This window comes from Glandiceps talaboti, chromosome 14 (genome assembly GCF_964340395.1).
Source record: "Glandiceps talaboti chromosome 14, keGlaTala1.1, whole genome shotgun sequence".
Lineage (NCBI taxonomy): Eukaryota > Metazoa > Hemichordata > Enteropneusta > Spengelidae > Glandiceps > Glandiceps talaboti.
In genome coordinates, this window is record NC_135562.1 from 3,699,852 (window position 1) to 3,723,620 (window position 23,769).

A 23,769-nucleotide genomic window follows, 5' to 3' on the forward strand; every position below is an offset into this window, starting at 1 on the left:
ATAACTTGGTACACACATTTGCGATACCAAAGCGCACCTGTCCTGAAAATATTACTAATGTAGCTTTTAGTTTTAATAAGATATTGGCATATTTTCGGTACATTGTACACACAATCGTCATGGACATTAAAGGATCTGTGTCATCGTTTTCTCCATAACGGCTTGCTCAATTCAAAAAAAAATTTGATGACGTATTCCGTAGGGTAATGGCAAGACTTGATTAGGTTTTGGTAAAATCAGTGTTAATGAGTGGATTGTAAATGTTGCATAACATTGCACAATGCAGGTTGTCTATTGTACCGAACAATAAGAAGTGCATCAAAATCTCATTGTGACAGTGAAAACACTACCATATTATTTGTTAAGCATTTCCCTGAAGTTGATGCTTCTCTTTTTCTTGTGTATTTTATGTAGAACAATAGTGGTAAGCTCGAGAAAGGTAAAGAAACTACCAAACCAACTGCATCAAGTCGTCGGAAGAAAGCATGTACAGAACATAAGAAAATCTCACAAGTCATTGGCCAGGCTCTCAGTGTTGCAGATAAGTCTGCTTTTGAAACAGAAGATTATAAGATTGTGTACCATTTGTCGCTTATGGACTTATCCCATCTTGTTATCACTCGTACACACTTGGTAAAGAGCACCCTTAAAAAAATAAAGGAGGGTTGTTTGTTGTCAGCAAAAGATAAGCTGTCTCCTTCACATGTGTTTGAAGGGGCCATTCCTATTGACAAACAACCCTTTTACATGTACATTTGTGTGTACATACCAACTTTAATTCTGGTGAAACTTTCTTGTCTTATGCACCATCCTACTAAACATAGTCAACAAAAAATAAAATCAACACAAACACTTTAAAAAAAAAAAAAACTTCAAGGGAAAAGGAAACTACTTGGAACAACTACCAGAAAGAGCAAGAAGAACAAGTAGTACCCTAGGTGATACAAGTTTAGTTCCTGACAACTGTATTTGATTTAAGTTACGTTTTCTTCATATTATTAAGTTGAGTCAATCCCGTTACTCAAGGTGTTAAATGTGGCCAACCCCATGGTGAGCGAAATGCAAACAGCGCATTACAGTAGTAATCCATCACAAATTGTCAGATAATCATTGTGCAGCTGTTTTGACTCGCAGGAATTTATCACGATGTAACCTTTGATATAATCTGATACAAGATAGATTTGCAGAACCCTGTTGCTTTGCTATGAGAGAGCTAGCAGAGCTATAGTGCTGGATGCAGACTGTCTCACTTTTGAACATTGTCCATCTACTTTTAGTATTTGAATCTTCTAACTAGAAACTACTGGGCAATTGAGTGATGAGTAAATAAGAGTTTATTCAAGACAAGTTGATCATTTTGTTATTAAGCAAATTATTTCTGAAAAATAGGCTTTTATTAGTTCCAATGTCTCTTGACAGTCAGCAAAGCTATAGGGTTAGGTTGACCTTTGACTTTTGTCTGCCTGTCATCTGTTGTCTGTCTTGCATTTAAAACTACTAGGCCAATTTAGCTAAAACATTTATTTATTATTTTGTAGATGAATTTGTTTTTATGTATACAAAAATACAGCAGACTAATTTTGACCTTTTGAATTTTAAAAATATTTCTTGAATTGCACAGGTTGCACATCTTTCAGCAATTAGTGACTAAATCACTGGCTACTTATTTCATATATTAACTGCAGTAAGTTGTAAGCTGAATGTGAAAAATAGAATTTAATAACAATATCAAATTTGTATAATTTGTGTTTTAATACAAGATAGAAAATCTTTTCCTGTATCATTCATTTGCAGTTATTGTAATATATCTTAAATGTCTTGTGCACTATACAAATTGCTGTAGCAAGAAAATAATTATAAAATATTTCAGACATACAAGATGTGTGTATATTTCCATTCTATTCATTGTGTATATTTATTCACTATTGACTTTTGGGGTGTTAATGTGTTGTAATGATTTGCGATTTGGTAGAAATTAGCCACAATGAGAGTTGTGGTATGCATGAATAGTCATGATGAAACAGTTCGTGAAATCTGCAAGACTTTGGACATGGAAAATGGTAACTCCTATGCCCCCGGGTCAGATGTGTGTTGGGGCAATCAAACCCGAAAAACGACAAAATATCAATCGGGTTAGATAAATAAAAAAAGGGGTAAAATTAACGTTGTCAGATATAACATTCGGCTGTAGCATTCGGCGACTGTCGGTTGGACGTTGGTGGCGTAACATCCCTAACATCTGTTCCAGTCAACGTTGTTGTAACAGTGGCACTACCAGACGTGCTACATCTATTTAATGCCTGTAGAACGGCTCTTGTAACTATGGCTGCTAGCTCGGAGGGATTGTTTCTTGTTTCATACATCTCCATGTTTGATTTCGAACTTGAACATGTAGAATAATCAACTTTATGTTCTTTGAATCTCATGAATTTTACTAAATTAACATTAAAAGACAAGGGGAAGAGATGAAATCGATCGTATTGCTTTTGTATCCATGATGACCCTAATGGCCAACTTTGACCCCGGCCTTTGTCCAATGTGAAAATTAACCTTATTTAAAATTATAATCACAGGCCAGTTTAAAACTGTAACCATGTTCCATATAATCTGTGAAAGGAAGTAATTTCATAAAAATGAAATTATTGCACATAATAAGAGGTATTATACTGAACGCATGTACTAGGTTATGACGGCGTAATGTTTCCATGCAAGAGGCAATGTAAATCGGCTAAATAATGAATATGGAGATAAATAATGAATACAGTGCAAATTCATTATTTAGCAGCATGTCATTATTTAGACGTTTTTTTCATGGTTTAGAAATCAGTTATTTATAAATAATGTATTATATGTATATAATAGACTTGCACTTACATTATTTATAATTATATTATAGCATTACCAATTCCAGTGAATTTTGTGACGTCATCGCTGTACATTATTACTGATAATGTACTCCGTTATTGGGCATCGCGGCCCCGGAACGAGCATAACAATACACGCTTATGTCCGTAAGGCAATAAAGGTGTGGGTATTTAAGAACAGGGAAATTATGGGGTAAACACCATAAGAATTTTTTTAAAAAGATTGAAATTAAAATGAAACAAATTTGTGTTCACAGCAGTTCATTGAAGTGTATATGTGTGTGTACGTGTACGTACGTGTGTCGCTATGATTAGTATTCAGCTTCCGGGCCGAACATGGCAGACGATGTTCAGCGTTGTGTATATTATACGTTGTTTTGCGTTTCTCGGTCTACAAATTCACTGGAATTGGCAAAACTATAAAATAATAACAATAATGTACGCCCTCCCAGTCCATAATGGACTCAAGCAAACTTTGCACTCCATAATGGGCTCGGCTATCGCCTCGCCCATTATGTCGTTCAAAGTTTGCTTTCGTCCATTATTGGCTGGGAGGGCGTACATTATTGTTTAAATAATACATTTATATATAAATAATTGTCTAAATAATGTATTATATGTATATAATTTGGTCGACTATAAATTATATATAAATAAATTATCAGGTCGTACAAGATTTGTAAATAAACGATTATATACATATAATTGCGTTAAATAATGACTTTTGAACAAATAATATAGTTAAATAATAAGTTTACAAACGGCACCCCATTATCAACTGTTGATGGGTGGTGCTAGAAAAAAAACGTGGCCAAAACAATGACAGCTTGACTGACCAAACGCATGTTTTAAGCTGCACAATCATATGATACGATGGTTGCAGGCACAGAACCTTGGATGGGATTATAACAGCAGATCACTTGGTGACCAATTTGTCAACATTTTAGGAGATGCTCTTTGGTTGATTGACCCCCATCGTTCCAAATTATCCTTACAACAGTGTAAAGTTCCGGAGTTGTATGACGTTTTCTAAGGCTCAATTGTCATGATTTGCTGACAGGAGAGAGAGCAGCTGACATCTACCGAACCTGCATCTACCCAACATTGAAAAAAAAAAAAAAAAAAAAAAAAAAAAAAATGTGTTGTTTTTGGAAAAAATACATGACCAGAAACATTTTTATTTTTGTTTGGCCTTATGCACTGGTAGCTGTGCGTACATGTTTTCAAAATAAATGAACTGTTGGTCCTCAGTTGGTGCTGAGATTCACACGAACATAGAAACTTCATGTTTTTTTGTTATTCCAAATTTCTGAAGCTGAATATCCCACCCTTGTGCCAGAAAAGGATTCGGAATGAACACATTTTGTAATTATCAAAGAAGTATGGTTTTCCATGTACCTCTGTTGTTTTCTGAATTATCGTCACTGTCGCTATGTGTTAACTGTACACTATTGTACGAACGTATGGAACAGTGTGCTGGGAGACTGACAATGTAGAAGGTGTGACTACAAAACACATGTTGACTGTTCGTGCTCATGTAACATCATACGTCCATTTCCCTCAGACCTTGGGTCGCCCCAACACAGACTGTTTCCCTCAAGAAACTGGTATCATCATCGTCATCATCATTATCATCATCATAGTCGTCATCATCATAGTAATAATAATAATGTTAGTTTTTATATAGTGCTTTCCCACTCTGTACTCATTTAAGTGCTTTACAATTATTACCCCTGGTTCGGATCTATATTGGCACAACATCCCTTTATACTTTCTCAACTCCCTTGGGAGCATACAATCCATTGCAGCCTTTACAAGCGCTTAGGATTAAAGCATTCACATTGCACCCTCTATCCTACCAGGTCCCCAATTATACATCTGGGTGGACTAAGACACAGTCATGGTTCCAATCTTGCCCAAGGACTTTAGCCACTCAGAAACAAAGAGCAGTGATGGGGCTCAACCTACAACCTGCAGATTCAAATCCTGCCATGCTAACCATTCGTAACAAATCTATATGTAGCTGTCATATTGTTGCTCAAGGTATTTTACAAATTTGCAGCACGGATTTTGATATTTCCGTGTTGTAATCGTTTGTGTATGGGTATATATCAAGGGTAAGTAGGGGTACCTGCTATTGGATATATATGTGTGTGTGTGTGTGTGTCCCTAGCTTGGTCACTTATATTCAATAGCAGGTACCCCTATTTACCCTTGGTAAAGGCGGAAAAAGTCCTTTTGTCTGGGTACTATAAATACCTTGTGATGACGTAATCGATCGGATATTTACAGTCGAACGGAGTCAGAGGGGTTAATTAACACAAACACAGCAGACATCTGAAACATTTTAAAACACTTTATTTCTCTCAATTGTAACAAAAGTGTGGCCACATGATTGAAATTTGACATCTACTGGCAGTACTGATAAAACTTATATACCTTAAAACAAAACACCATGCATTCTGTGTAAATGGCAGGATTTAGAATTAAAATCACTTCTCTGGAAGACAAATGATGTCTATAGTCTTTCTCAAAATACAGCATTTGCATAAAAACACAATTTGAAAGCATAAAGGGTACAGCTGACTCTGAGATTAGCAACACGTTGCAGCATATGGTTGACATATTACAGTACAGTTCAAGAACCCTGGTGTCACTCTGATTGTAACACTTGGTTAACATGGTTGTTCCGGCATCAACCCTTCCAGTTCCTAACACTTGCTGAACAGATATTATGCCATTTGATATTAAAGAGTGTGCGCTTTACAATTGTAAATAAGACCTTGAGCTGTATTTTCAAATCACAAAAAATCGCTAATCAATAGGTTTGATCATTTTAATAGCCTTGGATAAAGATAGCCCAATTTCATAGCCCTTGATAGAGATGAGTATTTCGAAGTTGTTTACACAACAAAAACAAAAGCACAAATAAAACAAAACGCACTCACACACACATACACACACACACACACACACACCCTTGATAGAGATGAGTATTTCGAGGTTGTTTACACAACACAAACAAAAGCACAAACAAAACAAAACACACACACACACATGTACACACACACAGACATGCAGACACATACTCCATCATGCCTAGATTCATTTCATGTAATATACTGAGTCTTAGTTATGTTGAGCTTAAACCAATAAAGATTGTCTGACTTAAAAGGTCTGAATGTTTAAAAAACACTGATTAAAAGATAGCCCACGATGTGTTCAAAAGTCTTGAATTATGTTAAAGTTTTGTTTACAAACATGTAAATGTTGAAAAAATACTACCCTTCTTATACCCTAATCTCCAAAGTGTGATATGAAAGTATAAACAAACAATCCTTAGCAAAAATTACGATAGAAATTACTTTTCATTTCAATAAAAATAATCTAAAACTACTTCACTTGTTCTTTTTACATTTAAGTAATATTTCACTTCACTCAAAAACTGCACTAGTTGTACCTGGGGTATTATTTTTTTCAATTCGACAATTAACAACATATTTGCTGAAAATTGTTTACATACCAATATTTAGACATTGTGCATGTTAATTAATATGTAGTACAGTAAAAAGTTGAAACTGACTAGTGGTGGGGGTCGGGGTGGGGGTGTCTGAGACTTTAATTTCTTATTTTATTTATTTAATTGTACCATATTATGCATAAAACTACACAAATACATTAACCCAAAGGTAATTCATTACTGTTCTGAGAGTATGATATTCTGAGTAACTGACATCATCCCAGAAGATGGACAGTTACAGGGACATAACTGACAAGTACTTTCACACAGTCTGAAGTTACATATATTGAAGCTAACCTTTTCACACCTCTGGTTACTCAACACCTCCAGGAAATATGGACCATTCTGTTAGATCATGGGGTCATAAGGGCCCTTATACCTCCATGGTCAGATCCAGTTTAATAGACACTAAAGAAGGACAAGTGATTTGTTCGAAACTTGTCTGTTTCTCAATCAAAATGGAAGAACAGAACTTGTGTATTAATCTTAGAGCTTACATGATGAACATACATAGTGTTATTATGAGTAAATCATAATATTTAACAATTAATCTTTTTTTTTAAATGTTCCCATTTCAGCTAGTTTAGCTTTAGATAATACTTTACAATCACCCTCAAATTCTTTCTTTGAGAAGATCAAAAACTTATTTTTTGGCACTAGGCACTTATGGTCCTAATCATTGTAATTGGCATTTTTTTTCCAATCTGTCTCCATTTAGGTGAGATTAAAGAAGAAACAGTAAACTATCGGAAAATGTCATCATGGCTTTTGAGAAATAAGCCATCTTTAGAAAATGGTAAAAACAAAAATTTCATTTGACCCTTTAATACTTTGAACCAACTTTAATTCACTTTGTTGGTTAGATTTTTTGAGGAAAAATTGAGATTTGAAATCACACATGAACAATTATAAAAATGTTAAAAAGCAAAAAATAAATTTTGCCATTAGCTCCTTCATATTATAATTAATTTTGATAGACAAATTTGTTTTATGATTAAACATCTTGGAAAATAAATGTTTATTGTTATTTTTGTGAAGCGGGCATACAACCCACTTTTGTTCTCTGAGTTGAAATTTAACAAAATCTTGAAAATCAGCAACAGCACACCTTTTAATATTCATGCATCAAAATTTGTCGTCTATCAAAAAAGTAGTTCCATAAGTTAATTTACAATTAAAATAACAAAATTTGAAGTATAATGTCATCTATCTCGACAACAAGTGTACTCACAATGCTATATTTTATCATCTGGCTTTACAAAAATCTTACAATAGAGATATTTGCCAAACCAGACAATAACGTAGTTTTGTTTCAGGTTTTGTGAATTTAACTGTAAATTGGCAGTGATTTGAAATAAAATACACATTTTATATCAGGCAAATCAAGTACAGCACCTATAACAAAATACATCATTTATAAATCAATAACATTCCTATATTTGTTTTCAATAAAATGAAAATATCAGAATCTCAAGTAATAACTTGTTCCTGAATATCATTTGAATATTCATTTTCATTTCCTGAGATGTAGTGCATATTATTTGCTGATGGAACAATCTACAGGCATTTGGTTCTGAGCCAAGATATTTGTAGTGGTCATTGTAAATTAAGAAAACAGTTGGATAATTATATTATCAAGAACGGGTAACAAAAGGAAATGGCAAACCTTAAATGAACAAAGGTTAACCTAATTTTACCATACGTGAATTTCTTAATATTACGGGAACCCAAGAAAAGTTATTTTTCACCAATCATGCATTTTACAGATTCTCTAACATAGAGTTATAAAAATAGGTAAGTTGGCTTAGAAAAGGCCTGTTGCACACTGAGGCAATGCATTATGGGGAAGACACAAAGTCAGGACCCTGGCACCATTTTAACTCTAATGAAGAAAAATTTGTTTGAAAAAGTGTGAAACTCTTTTAATTTTGTTTAGATTTCAAACAGCATGATTGTTGAGTTTTCATCTTCAGATTCAAGAATTTCATAGCTTTTACTCTCAGACTGTTTTACTTGCTGTTTTTATTTTCATTTTGAAGTAATTAAGGCACACTGGCTTCTTGAGTACTATGCCTGTATATTATTCAATTTGAAGTAACTTGAAAACTGTACATAAACTACTTTGTTTTTCTGATTTACGTAAGTGTAAATTTAATCTTCATATCGTGGAATCATTCTCTTCACCCTCAAACTCTTCTGAAATCACAAACTTGACACTAGAGGGCGACTTGTCCCCAGAATGCAATGGGTTGTCATTATCTATATCTGGTTCTTTCCCTACTGGAACTGCTGATTTGGAAAGTAAGGAAGCACTGGCTGCCAATGTTAGGGAAGACCTCTTCCTTTCTCTAGAAATCACAAAAACAGAAAGACAAATTGAAGCCAACAGCTTTATAACCATGGTGATCATTGGTGTATAAATATGTACTTCAGGGAATGTTAAATATAATGGTATGCTACTTCTCGTTTTGTGCACATTTGAGAATAAAATATTTTCAGTGCCATATGACTGTCATGTGACTATCCAGTACAATCAGATGCATTCCTTATTTAATAAAAAGACAAATAGATCTGAAAAAGATATATTTTATTTAGATTCTGTCTAGATAAGAGTTACTCCTCTGTCCATAATATTTACCTTATTTCTGCTAGCTTTGTCCTTGTTTCAGATCTCCTCATTTCTGTGATTGGATAAAACCATAGGAAGACTAGACCAATCAAAAGGAAGAATACAGGTCCTGCTGAAACCAGGATTCTCAAAGCTTCGGCCACAGCTTCAGGCTGTGTACAGGCACCACTGTTATACCCAACAAATCTAAAATCATTTGGTAGAGAAAATTTAACTTCAGTTTAAAAAGACGTTAAAATGTTACAAATATTCGATATTGAAAAGCATGCCCAAAACACTAATTTGCTGCAATATGATCCTACGAATTGCCATATTCCAGTTAGGCATAAAAAAAAAAATAATTGTTTGGTTCCGGTTACCCAACCCCACCTTGCATTTTACTGCCGACCCTAAACATTTCTTTAGGTATTAGAGAGAGAAAAAATGAAATCGCAAGAATTGTGAAGTGTGGATGCGGATACTGACATCAACTTAAAAAGACAAAATAAAACTGTTCTTCCAATCTGTAATGGCTGTACATCTGATAGAAATAAGTAAGCAACACAGAGACTATATAGAAACCAATGGAAAACCTGAACTAGTCGCTCACACAGAAAAAAAAAATATTGGAATAAAATAAAAATTTTACCTACCCTAGCTATTCTAAAATTGAGGGTAATCAGAACCACACATTTTATTAGGCCTTATCAGAGGCAAGATATTTCTTAGTTTGGCCACTAGGAGTGCTATTTGCAGGTTGTTTTGGTGCCATAAGTGAGGGCCAGAATGATAATAAAACAGCACACACAAAGTTACCACTCATTATACATGTCGGTGTAGACCAGAATAGGCAAAGATAGCTGCAGTAATTTGACTTACTCTAAAACTAACGCTGATATCCCTAGAGTAACACCAACTGCAAGTTTGGTAAAGAATACATAAAATGAATAAAAGATGGCTTCTTTCCGTGTTCCTGTCTTTACTGTAAAATCATCTATTACATCTGGTATCATTGACCTAAAATTAGAATATAAAGTAAAATGTTATAGTGTGGTTTAAGAACATTGCTTTCTGACTAAGCTAGAAATAAAGTAAAACATTATAGACAAGTGTAGTTTTTAAGAACATTGCTTTCTGACTAAGCTAGAAATAAAGTAAAATATTATAGTGTGGTTTAAGAACGTTGATTTCTGACTAAGTAAGAAATAAAGTAAAGTACAGTACAGTTTGGAACAATTCTTTTCTAACTTAGCTATAAAGTAACATTATGTACTATACAGCTTTGAAGTGTTTCATTTCTGACACAGCTCTAGAACACTAATTACTGTTTGATCCAAGCTGATTAAAATCTGATGTAGTGAACTTGATGGGATCTCTTTATTTACCTCTGTTTCCTACTTTCTTTTTTATTCCATGAGTGAGTGCTTTGTTCCTACATTTGACACTATACCGTAGGAATTAACATTCAAATCCCGAGCAATGAGCGGATGTACTAATCAACGAGAATGCATAATATACCAAAGTATATATGGGTACAGTACATCAGAATGCTCTGTTTGAAAAGAGATCGAGGGCAGAGTGCAGACAATGTTACTGTTATTGTTAGGTGGTTCCCTTTGTTTCAATTTCAATTGTTGACTGTGTTATACATGTATTGTCAAACAGATTCTAATTGGTCTAATTGGTCATAAGTATGAGATTTGAACGTGAACTCCTATGGTAACCGTATTGTATCAGATGTAGGAACAAGGCGCTCACACACAGAACAAAATGAACAACAATAAACATAGGAAACAGAGGTAAATAAAGAAATTGCATCAAGTTCACTACATCAGATTGTAATCATATGGTGACTGACTAGACTAGAAACAATGTAAACTAATATATGCAGTACTGAACATGATGAACAATGATTTTTGACAAGGTTGGCATTTGGCATGGTGAATGTAAACACATGAACCAATAACAAGAATGTGTGTAGTCATGACGCAGAATGACCTGGGTATAAATTCTAAAATTCATTTTCTGTTCGAATTCATACAACTTGGCTTGCATGTTTGGTGTACTATTAGCCTCAATGTGCTGGAGGCTACTATTGTTGATAGTTACTATTACAACTGCTATACCCTTACCAGGGACAAAGATATGCAACAGAAATAGCTATATCCTTACCAGGGACAAAGATATGCAACAGAAATAGCAGCTCCAGAGACAATCGACAGTGTATAAATAGCAGCTGGGTGGCTATTGGCAAAATATAATGATCCTAAAATTGGTATTTCAATCTGAAACAAATCAAAGTTGTAGTCAGAAAAATAATGCATGAATTTGATTTCATTTTAAAATACTGTAAACATTCGCTCACTGTTCCAGTATGAATAGCATTAAAGATCCATAGAAGCCAGATAGAAATGTTATGTTCGTTTCTAATTCACCATTCTAAAGTACATGGACATGTATTTTACTGTCCTATCATAAATTGATGTTTCAGAGTTGAACTGATTTCAAGAGTGATTCTAGAGTCATTTTTCTCTGTTGCAAAATTAACCATTTCCGCATACTGTTTATCAAATGTCTTGAGAAACAATTGTAATGCAAAGAAATCACACTTATTTAAATACTCACTATCATTCCTATTCCTAGGGTTTTCTTTTTTCCAATCTTGTTCATTATCAATTGCCAAACTGGTAGGCATATTAATGTTGATATCTGGAAAAAGAAACCAACAGTGAAATTTACATCCCTGTTGTCATAACTCTGAATTTGTAGAATACGCAATGACGAGTTACCAGAAAGACAAAAGAGTGTAGAATGCACCCCAGGGATGAATTTTGTTTGAATTCAAAGTCCTCAAAATTTATCCAAACTTTATCATTTATTATATTGCCCTCTGGATTAGTTAAAGAAATTTTGGGTCCATTGTTTTGTTTGCAAAGAAACAATAAACATTTTATGTTCATACAGTATTGGGTGGCCATATTGGATGGCGGCCATATTGGATTCTAAAATGATAACATTTCGTCATCTATTTCAAAGGATTGTACAGTGACCCCTAATTTTTTATTTCATTTATTATTTCATTTTTTCATGTACTGTTTAGAGCTTAGGGTTGTGACAGAATTAGGGACTGTTAAACTGATTATTTCAAAGGTTGATTTGACTCTAAAGAGCAGCCTTTGGACTAGAAGTGAGGCTATCATCTGGTGCATATTGATGAATTTGCGTTTACTTACCAAGAGTAACATTAAGGCTAACTGGTAGTTTTCATATTGAATGGCATGTAATAAATACAATGCAAGATTACCCTGTACAATCTGCAAAAAAATGGAGAGATATTGATTGTTATCACTGAAATATTTAGAGGAGTAACTGAAACAATGTCGTCATGTGTTCTTGCTTATCTAGAATCATGTAGAAACAGTTGTCAGAAAGACAAAAGGTTGAATAGTCTCACCACTTGGAGTGCTGTTTGGCAGCAGTTTTTTGACGAGAAGTACAGGCCATTGTGTATACTATACTATAGCCTCATAATTTCCAAGTGTTTCATTCATCAAAACTTGGTAACTCTCAACAAATACGAGCAATTTGCTAACTTTTAGTTAGGCTCAAAAAGAAAATATATCTGGTTCTGGTCACCCTGAATACCCCTGCGTCGATCCTTTTTTTTCCGATATTTTTTGCTTTCCCGTTCCTGATATCAGGAGAACAAGCAGCTGAAATCTACCCTACATGCCAAGACTGCTTCAATACAAAGCCTAAACTGCTTCAAAGAAAAAGGAAGTTTTTCAAGAGATAAATATGATAGAACAGAGTATGAAAAGTGTAAAAAAAAAAAATGTATATTTACTAATTTGCAAAAAAAAAAAAAAAAAAAAAAAAAATTGGAAAAAAAAAATTTGCATCGTCGCACCACTTTAGAAAGTTTACCCTGACCAGAACCAGATATATATATTTTATTGGCCTTATAGCTCATATATTTTCTAGGAACTTGTTTTAGCTATATTTGTTGATTGCTTCATGTATTGCCACGTGACGATTTCAGACTTCTAGTTTCATCACGGTAGGGTGTCCACTTGTGACACTTGTCACTTAATTTGAAATTGACTGCAAGGAGGGCTACCTATATATGGTATAATAAAGGGTAATGTTTCAATCCCAGGCCATCACATAAGTGTTATCTTAATAAGGATTACATCGGATTATTTTTTATGTTCCGGTCAACTTTTTCTATAGCTCTGCCAGCCAATAGGGAACTTGCAATCCAGACTGAGCGTGCTCAGATGCAAAGGACTGCGAGATTATGTGGTTAACGCAATACCTAATCTGGAGCTACCAATAAAATAAACCTCCCACCTCAGGGTGACTATGAATTGATTATCTGTGGTTACAAACAATGTAACAATATTGTTAACAATACTAATTGATTAGCATTTATTATCCGATTTCCCATGATGCAACATTCAACATGGCAGGTTTGCAAGTTCCCTATTGGTTTTTACATCTTAATTTTAATTTTACATGTAATCTGTCACTTACTTGTAAAGATAGAGAGACACACAAAAAACACAACAGAAGCAAAATATAAGGTCCATGAGTAAATACATCTTTTAAACTTCCACAAAACTCTTCTCTTTCTTTTTGCTGATCAACAGCATCATCTAAAGAGAGATAAAACAGAAGAAAAACAGCTGTGATTTAAGGCAGAATGCCTCTAAGGACGTAATTCCCATGAAAACATAGTTCTTAAAATTTCTCCAATCTTAATAACCCATCTTAAGGTCTGTGTCTCATCCTTTGTAAATAATAAAGAAATTCCGCCACGTCAGTGCAGTAAGGTCACATCTGCCTATACAATTGCATAGCATAGGTATTGCAATCATAGTGATTTGAAGATGCATGTACATCATGTTGTTTTCAAAGAAAATGACAGCCTTTTATTTTACCATAGACTTTACACTATTTTCATTGACCATACAATGTATTATCTTCTAAAATACCTTAATTTTGATATTTATTTAATCTATTTTCTTAATTACCTACATAATGAACATATCTTTTGTAATTTTACTTTTCTTGTGCAAAGTAACACAAACTAAAGCACAAATTTTCAACTATTTGTACATTTACATTTGTGTTCTCAATGACAATCAAATTTGTGATTCACAGCAACTTTTGTTTCACCTGTTCAGTTGGCCTGGCACTAGTAGTTTAGGAGATTTTTTTTGTCTCCCAACAGTCTGCAATCACTCGGGTTGATATTTCACACAAAAGAACACACTTGTATGAAAACAAATGTTATAGAGTGAAAAGAGCAAGTCTAATGTTCAGCATCTCTTCTATTCTTTCAGATTCTTTTTTTCTTATTTTTAAAGAATTATCCAATTTTCCCACCTTTCTTTTCTGATGTTCCTATGGTTACAATCATACAACTTATGATAAAAAGTATTGAGAGTATCCCTGCTGACAACATGTATGATTGCTCCTGTAAATATAAACAATCGATAAAACCAAAACGTAAATCAGTTAGCTATACACAGTATTATTATAAAATATAATTATAATATCATATTCATGTTTTCCTATGTGATCTCATATTGTATCTTCCCTTTCTATAGCCTATATGTAGAGTTCACTATCTTGAGTTGAATGTTGAAATATCGATCTCATATACATGTATGCTATTTAATGGAACAATTATAAACTCAGCATTGGTAGTACTAGTAATTTGAAAGGCACATGGGCTGTTCCACTGAGCTTTATCGAGGAATGTTAGTGTTAGCAGATTTTTTTTTTAACCGAAAAGAAGGCTTTGACATGTACTAAGTGGAGTGTGGAGGTCAATTCGCGGTACCTACAATAGCTTTTTACGTCATGCTAGAGGGTCAAATAGAACAAGGTTGACTTATTCTCATGTGTGACTATAGCAATGCATGTGAAGTATGTGAAGTGGAAGTTCTGGTGCCGATCAAGAAATCAAATGTTTATTACTTTATGATGTGCCTAGGCAGTAATATTCTATTTCAGGTACCAAGAATTGGGTTGCATTATTAACTTGAACGTTACGACACCAGCAGTTTTTTTTAAAGCAACGGAAACTCATCTGTGCACGTATATATAGGTGAACAAATCCTAGCTTTCAACCTGAATCCATGTGTTTACTTCAGGGATGTGAAATCATGTTTATGTACACGTAACTTCAAAATAGTGTGTCAGACGGATGGTAAAGTGTAACGGATCACCAGTCCCTGTCTCTGTTTACAAATGGTTGTAATAGTCTTATATATTACTTTTTGGATTCCCTAATAAACCAGATCAGTTCCCTATACAGGATAGAAACATTCTCAACAGCAACTTGTATCTGGGACAGGCTTCTTCATAAAGAGACTTTATGATGGTGTTCAGGAAAGTTTTTATGGACACAATAAGAGGCATACATACCACTGGGTCTCTTTCTTCTGGTGAATACGTTGGAACATCAGTTGAATTTGTATCTATACATGGATCCAGGAAATCAATGGAACTAGCTGCTGTCAGACAGAGTGCATGTACTACAATACCAATGACTGTACCTAGGACTTCACATGTCATACCTATAACGATAGAATATATACTGTGATTACCTATGATACAACTGCCGACATAAGACTGTGGACTAACGGAACCTTTTTACGAACAGTGAAAGTAAACAATTGAATTGGACTAATTAACACTTGACTCATGGAACAACAGAGACTTGTATTACACACCATGGTTTGATAAGAACAGTTTTATGGCCTCTTTATGTATACAAGAAATGCCAGGGGAACTGGAAATTTGTTTGTGAACATGAGCTAATATGTAAAGTGGCCATACAGCTGTTCTTATCAAATGATAGAATGTAATACAAGTCTCTATACTTTCAACATGCTGTGCCAAGTGTTACTAATCCAATTCAGTTATTTACTTTCCCTGTTTGTAACAGGTTCCATTCGTCCACGGTTTGGTGTCGGCAGTTGTAATAATGTCATTGATATCATTGGTGTAGACGCTTGAATGGAGTCTCTAACTAATCCTCAGCTTCTAGAGTTAGTGTGCCAAATGTAAATCTGTATGACAAACTGTGATGACCAATATCATGAAGGTAGCAAAATTTAAAATATTTATATTTATATTTTATGTAAAATATCACTTACACTTAAAAGTTAGAGGTGATTAAAATTGGCACATAACAGTACTTCCTTATAAATGTTTTCCATAAAAACATGTTATGTTCATGTGATATCTGCCTCAAAAACTTTCAAAGTTGTAAAATATTATTCCAGACATGGCAAATCAACAAAATGTACTTACGATATGCTGTAGCAGAGTCTCTATCACTTTGCTGATCACTCAGATACATAGTCAAAGCAGAGTATGGTAAATGATAGCACTAAAATTTAAAAAACATAAAATTGAAACTAAACTTTAAAAACTCCATAAGAAAAAATATTTATCCATTGTTTTTTCAATTTCAATTGTTTTCCTAAGATGAACCAACCAACAAAAACAATGTGGTTACCCAAACTATCTGACTGACCCTGAACTTGTTAAAATACTATGAGAATAATATATTAAAGGTGCTAGTTAGATTGAAACCAGTCCAATTTGCATAATGATTTACATATCACAAACATGGTGATTTGCATAATAATTTGCATAATGATTGGCATATAACATGCATGTCTTCAACATTGACACATAGTATGATATGTTTGTATTTTATACACCAATGGACATTGGGTTCAGTCAGTTCTCTTCACGTGAAATTTGTCATTCAAAGATTACCAAAGCTCAAGGATGGTAAACCTTTAATAAATTTCAGGCAGAAATCTGCCTATCATGGTGCATTGGGAGGCAAGGACGGTGTTAGCACGTTGCTTGCTCTATAGTGGGGAGAGCACTGGTTTCTAAACAAGCTTGCACAAATAACCAGAGGATTTCCTTTGACGTTTTGCTTGCTTTCCACCCTCTTTTCTTGTCTATTGCCCATGCACTAGAATCTATTTATGAGTCACCAATGCTTGGAATACAATTCTTTACAGGTAAAACATAAATATACATGGAAAAGTGTGAAATGCATCTGTTTGCAGAAATGGGTTAACTATAATAAGATTTTATACCTTACATATTTGGTAGCTGTTACTGTCTTGTGAGAAAGTAGAATAAAGTATTGACAGATTGTTATGTCTTTGAAAATTGAGTTTTAATGTCCTGGAAAACATCTAACTACTAAAGTAATACAAACAATTTTAAATTGTACTCACTGTTAGAAATGTTTGATAAGAACAGTATATTACAAAATAGTATCCAAGTTTGGCATTGTCACTGATATCCGGTACGTACCACAGGAAAAAGTAACTAACAACTGCAAATGGTGTTGATAGAACAATCCTTAAAAATATAATACATAAGGATGGAGTAGATAAATGAATGAAATATCCAAATATGGGAAAAGCGATAATAAATACTAATCAATTAGTATTGTAAACAATATCGTTACATTGTTTGTAACCACAAATAATCAATTCATAGTTACCCTGACCATTGTGGGAGGTTTATTTTATCAGTGACTCCAGATTAGGTATTACGATAACCACAGATAATCCCATAATCCTTTGCATCTGAGCATGCTCAGTCTGGATTGCAAGTTCCCTATTGCTCTTAGTGATTTCTTATATAGACACATACACACAAAGACACACAATTCTACAGAACTCTATTCATTCAACAACAACAACAACAACAACAACAACTACTGTTTCAAATGTAAATGATATATTGTACTATATATGAAAACACAAACAAGTCATAAAATATGAGTACTAAAATTTTAACCAATATATACAACATACTTTTGATCAGCTGAGAGCTGAAAAGTAATAAAATAGATATTTACCATGGTTTTATTTTTCCAAATCTGCTATCAAACTTCTGAATAAGAATACCAATAGTAGGATCTGTGATTGCATCCCACGCTTTACCACTAAATACAATAATACTGACATATGCAGGACGGATCTAGAAATAGAAATATTTATTTTTAGTTACTATGGTTTCCTGACCTGATGAACACACATATATTTAAAGATATACATGTATGCAAACAAGTTGTAAAGCAAAGAGAAAGAAAGGGCTGAGAAATGTACTTAATTCCTGAGGAAGAACATTCCGGTTAATGTATCAAATTTGTTGATATAACAGCATGTTGTGTTATGTTATGTTATATGTTATGTTATGTTATGTTGTTATGTTATGTTATGTTATGTTATTTTATGTTGTTATGTTATTTTATGTTATGTTATATTATGTTATGTTATATTATGTGTTATGTTGTCATGTTATGTTATGCAATGTTATGTTATGTTAATATGTGTTATGTTATGTTATGTTATATTATGTGTTATGTTATGTTATGCTATGTTATGTTAATATGTGTTATGTTATGTTATTTGTTATTAATGTGTCCTATGTGGATTTCTCAAATTATAAATACAGTTTTTAGCACATCCTTAAATACATTCATCAGTTCATTAAAACATAGCAACAATTAGTTCTTGTACCACAATCAAGGGTTCTTATTACTTTACCACACAAAATTGAATAAAAAGGCAAACACTTGAAACAGTTGACACAACTAGATTAAAATTTACCTCAGCCACATCCAGGAGAAATACAGAAATGAAGAAAGCTACGACATTGGCTGTCATAGGATAAGGTATGCCACCAGCTGCATAAGAAACCTTGGCTTTCTTAGATAGGATACCTTTCTCTTCAGATGCAACATATGTCTCTAGTGATCCTAACAAGGGTCTTTTCTGTTTGGGACAGAGAAAAGATTCTGAGTTAGGCACAACAAATAAATTGCTCTTGGTACACAAGAGTGCAAAGGTTTTTACACACAATATATCAATATACTGTTCTGGGGTGAGCAATTCTAGTGATCTGGCCTCTGAGGAAAACTGTTTTTTATCCCTTACATTGCACAACTATAAGCTAATAATTTATGTACACAATACCATGATAATTTTGACACAACAAAAAATAATATTGTAAAACTGTTGGGATTGTTTCATATGGAATAATCAGAATATGAACAATTCTACACCTGTAAGTACAAGTTGTAAATTTTCCTTGTGGTTTGGTGGTCCAACTGTTTTATTTATTTATTTTTTTACTTAAATCACATACCAAGATGCATTCATTTTGATCTGAACAATTTACCAACTCAACTGTTATGAAGATGCCACATCTCCATCAAACACAAAGCCAATTTGTCTTTGATTTTGAGCATTTTAGTAGAGAGTTTAGTCACACACACACACACACACACACACACACACACACACACACACACAGACAGACAGACATACATACATACATACATACATACATACATACATACATACATACATACATACATACATACACACACACACATACACACACACACACACACACACACACATTTCATCATGTTTCCATTGTATACATGTACATGTAGCAAGTACACATTTTGCATGTAGCACTACTGAACCTCAGTTCAGTTGTGTTAAAAATCACAGCCTACCAGCCTAGCTATGGGTGTTTGTAATTAAAACATGGACTGCCTAGATGTACCTACTTTACCTTAGCTTTACAGGAAGGTTGTTTGTTCATATCAGTATCCATTACACTCGATTCTACACAAATTCGTCTTGTAGCGTGGGACTATATCCCTTTCAAGATCTCTCTCTGGGACCTGGGTATTTTTAGATTTTATTATTTGCTATCAGTCTTATCAGAATGAATATGCAAATAAACACTATACTATGACATAATCATGTAGTATGCAAAACTCAGAAGTAGCTATTTAACAGTTTATAGCCCACAGACTTGGCTATCTGACTTGACATACTGGCTTGACAGTATAGCTCAGAGACTTGGCTATCTGACTTGACATACTGGCTTGACAGTATAGCCCAGAGACTTGGCTATCTGACTTGACATACTGGCTTGACAGTATATCCCTGCAGAGACTTGGTTATCTGATTTGACATACTGGCTTGACAGTATAGCCCAGAGACTTGGCTATCTGACTTGACATACTGGCTTGACAGTATAGCTCAGAGACTTGGCTATCTGACTTGACATACTGGCTTGACAGTATAGCCCAGAGACTTAGCTATCTGACTTGACATACTGGCTTGACAGTATAGGCCACAGACTTGGCTATCTGACTTGACATACTGGCTTGATAGTATAGCCCAGAGACTTGGCTATCTGACTTGACATACTTGCTTGACAGTATAGCCCAGAGACTTGGCTATCTGACTTGACATACTTGCTTGACAGTATAGCTCAGAGACTTGGCTATCTGACTTGACATACTTGCTTGACAGTATAGCCCAGAGACTTGGCTATCTGATTTGACATACTGGCTTGACAGTATAGCTCAGAGACTTGGCTATCTGACTTGACATACTGGCTTGACAGTATAGGCCACAGACTTGGCTATCTGACTTGACATACTGACTTGACAGTATTAGCCCAGAGACTTGGCTATCTGACTTGACATACTGGCTTGACAGTATAGCCCAGAGACTTGGCTCTCTGACTTGACATACTGACTTGACAGTGTAGCCCAGAGACTTGGCTATATGACTTGACATATTGGCTTGACAGTATAGCCCAGAGACTTGACTATCTGACTTGGCAGTATAGCCCAGAGACCTGGCTATCTGACGACATATTGGCTTGACAGTATAGCACGTGACAAATATACAAAGGGCATTTATGAAAATAATTGATCTCATCCTTGATATCGTTATTACTCTTTGGGCAATCTCTTTAGTACAAATTATCTTACCTCTGAGTCTTCAAAGTCATCCATGGTTATCAGAGATGTCACTGATAACAGTTAAGTAGAGTTGTAAGACTTGTCAGATGACACCCCTAAAATCCAGTCTTTGGTGAGTTGTGTACTCTGTAACCTTGTGACCTTTCACCTGAGAAACACATGTGATTTGTGGTGCTTTTACTTCCTGCTTGTAAACTTCAGTGTTTGATCCATTTGTCTTGTTATGTCTTATCAACTGCTGTACTTACATATATTTCTAGGTACATAGAAAATAAAACATTGCATGTAGTGTACATGTATCAAGGTTTCCTGTTAAAGTGTAAATGAGTTGTGTGTTTGAATCTGACACACGGTAGCGGAATAGTGATCAAGAAAAAAGAAAAAAAATTCCAATCTTTCAAAACTTTGGTCTGACCATTTTGACTTTCACTTTCTGTTGGAATAACATCAACTACAATTTGATTCAGTTGATGTAAAGGGTTTTTACCCAACGATATTGAATAGACTTTATTTGTAGAATGTGTAATGACGGAATGGCACTTTACAAACTTGATGACATTTTTGCATTAAATGTGTTATACATCTGGTGATTTACAAATGTTAAATGACAGAAATTTTGAAGTTGAAACTTTTCTCTGTTTTAAACTTTTATTGACTCAGACAATGAACAGGAGATGTCATCTCGGAGTGATAGGTGAAAGATCATACTACATGTTGTAACTACTAGCTTTTAACACTTATGTTTTGGATCATGGAAACGGGTTATTGTTAGTCTAGAATTCTAAACAAATTATGTTTTAAAAACTTCATTACTTTAACACAAATAAAAAGTACAGAAGTTTTTAAAACGTACTTTACTGTACCAGTTTAGAATTCTAGACTAGGTTATTGTATAATATTATTTTCTCCTACATGTATGCCCCCCCCCCCAAAAAAAAAAAAAAAAAAAATCAAAAAAATCTGCATGTTGCCTTAGCTATGGATACATGTACTGCCGCGCAAAGCAATAACTTTGTTTGATGTCACATTGGGATTTCAAAAACTAGGAAGGGGGGCGGTTTACAAAACAAACTAATTATATATTCCAAAATATGCAAATTAAGTGTAAATTGTCAATGTCAAAGATTAAGGACAAAATTTGACCTTCAATACTTCTTTCGTCATGATGTATTACAAAAATTCATTACTTTGCACAGGTTCTAATCATGATTAGTTTTATCACAGCCAAGTAACTTGACAGTCTGTGGTTGTATTGATACTGATGCACACTCCAAAGGTAACTGATATGAGATTGTCAATGTATAGTGTATTGTTGCACTTCAACCAGTACAGGCAAGCTGATTATTGAGAATTCAAGAATAGAAGTTTTAATTTTGTTTTCTCTGAAAATTGTTGAAGATTTTGTTACAGATTGAAAGTGGTAATTTTCTTGCTTATTATCAATCAGGTACATGATACATTTGCCAGCATGACCATCAACAATCTGATTAAAATCAGATGTGGTGAAAGCAGCTAAATGCTTTATTTACCTCTATTTCCACTGTTTTGTGGCGTTTTTTTTTTGTTCGGAGTGATCACCGCCTTCCCACCATTCGGAACAAAAACAAACGACAGAAAACGATGGAAATAGAAGTAAATAAAGCATTTAGCTGCTTTCACCACATCAGATTGGACCATTATGTGATCTGCTAAGCAGAGTCCAAACTGTGTTGTTCTACACACTAGACATTGGACCCAGTTTTACATTTGATAACAATACTCATTGTATCACCATATTATTAAACATTAAACAAACATAAACATACATGTACATCGTTACGTAATTATCTGTGTTATCGTTCAAAACCAATGTCATCCTCATTATGTAGATAGCTAGTTTGGATTTAAAACCAAGATGATAATCAAGAACGTCATTAAAAAGAGAACACGTTGCTTAATTTATATTAGTTAAAACAGTGAGACGAAGAACGTCTGCTCTGCACTGACCATTGTACATATAACGGTATGCCGTATTGTAAACAACTTTCAATAATTTGAATAAGCTCCGAATGATTCCAGTCATGTGACTAGAAGTAGTCGACTACATTTCCGACATCATCAACTCATACAGATCTTTGAATAGCTCGCCCACTCTTGGGTATAAAGTAAACTGCCAGCAAGTCAATGTTACGTATTCGAATCGAAACGATCGAAAATTTGCCAGGGGAAAACAAAATGCGCCGGTCGCGGTTCCGGTTGTTATTGTTTACTTATATTATAATAAGAAAACAGCACCTAATCGTTCCAGATTTACTCGTTTGATGAATCTGTTTGTCTTGTTTGTGAGAGTGTAAATCATGTGGCAAACTGATGAGCCAAAACACTTACCTTTTGGATTATTTGCGACGGAAACAGTACATCGTGACAGCAACGCGACACGACATTTCACAAACTCACATGATCTCAAGGTCATCGGATAGAATAGTATTTTGACCCGACCTTTCAACACGCCATCAACGGTTGCGAACAGAGATCAAATGACCTGGGAAACAAGTGCTTCTAGCTACGTGCGCGCGATCAATATTTTGATTGTGCTTACAAACAATTTGAACCCAAAAATTACTGTAAAGATGGTTTAAAAAGCACATGCACGTGCTTTCTACACTTAATCGTTCCGAGACGTATCACACTAAATGTATATACTTGCTACCCTAAGGCTTTTACACAGAAAGATTGTTCTTGTTTAAATCTGTGACACTTTATTTGTCATGTATATTTGTACCCTTTAGTTCATCGCAATGATGCTGACCTTGCCCAACTGTCAGCTCCTCGCAGAAATGTCATCCACTTTGGCGGCATACCCTCATCCAGTTGAGCATGGAAGGACAGAAGAAGTGCAAGGGTACTACTTCAGATGTTTTGGAGGTTATGATTGTGGTCATGA

General features: G+C 34.4%; 1 protein-coding gene across 1 annotated transcript; it reads right to left on the reverse strand.

The window, feature by feature from the left end:
• Nucleotides 1–5,234: 5,234 nt before the first annotated feature.
• On the reverse strand, nt 5,235–23,333 carry LOC144445503 (sodium-dependent lysophosphatidylcholine symporter 1-B-like). Its single transcript, XM_078135087.1, has 15 exons — nt 23,214–23,333; nt 20,856–21,102; nt 18,661–18,825; nt 17,907–18,028; nt 17,275–17,401; nt 16,322–16,400; nt 15,431–15,582; nt 14,384–14,474; nt 13,529–13,650; nt 12,226–12,306; nt 11,618–11,701; nt 11,165–11,277; nt 9,872–10,009; nt 9,023–9,199; nt 5,235–8,732 (listed from the first exon to the last, which is right to left on the reverse strand). The coding sequence occupies exons 2-15, from the start codon at nt 20,877–20,879 to the stop codon at nt 8,543–8,545; spliced, it is 1,665 nt and encodes a 554-aa protein (XP_077991213.1). The 5' UTR covers nt 20,880–21,102; nt 23,214–23,333; the 3' UTR covers nt 5,235–8,542.
• Nucleotides 23,334–23,769: the final 436 nt, after the last annotated feature.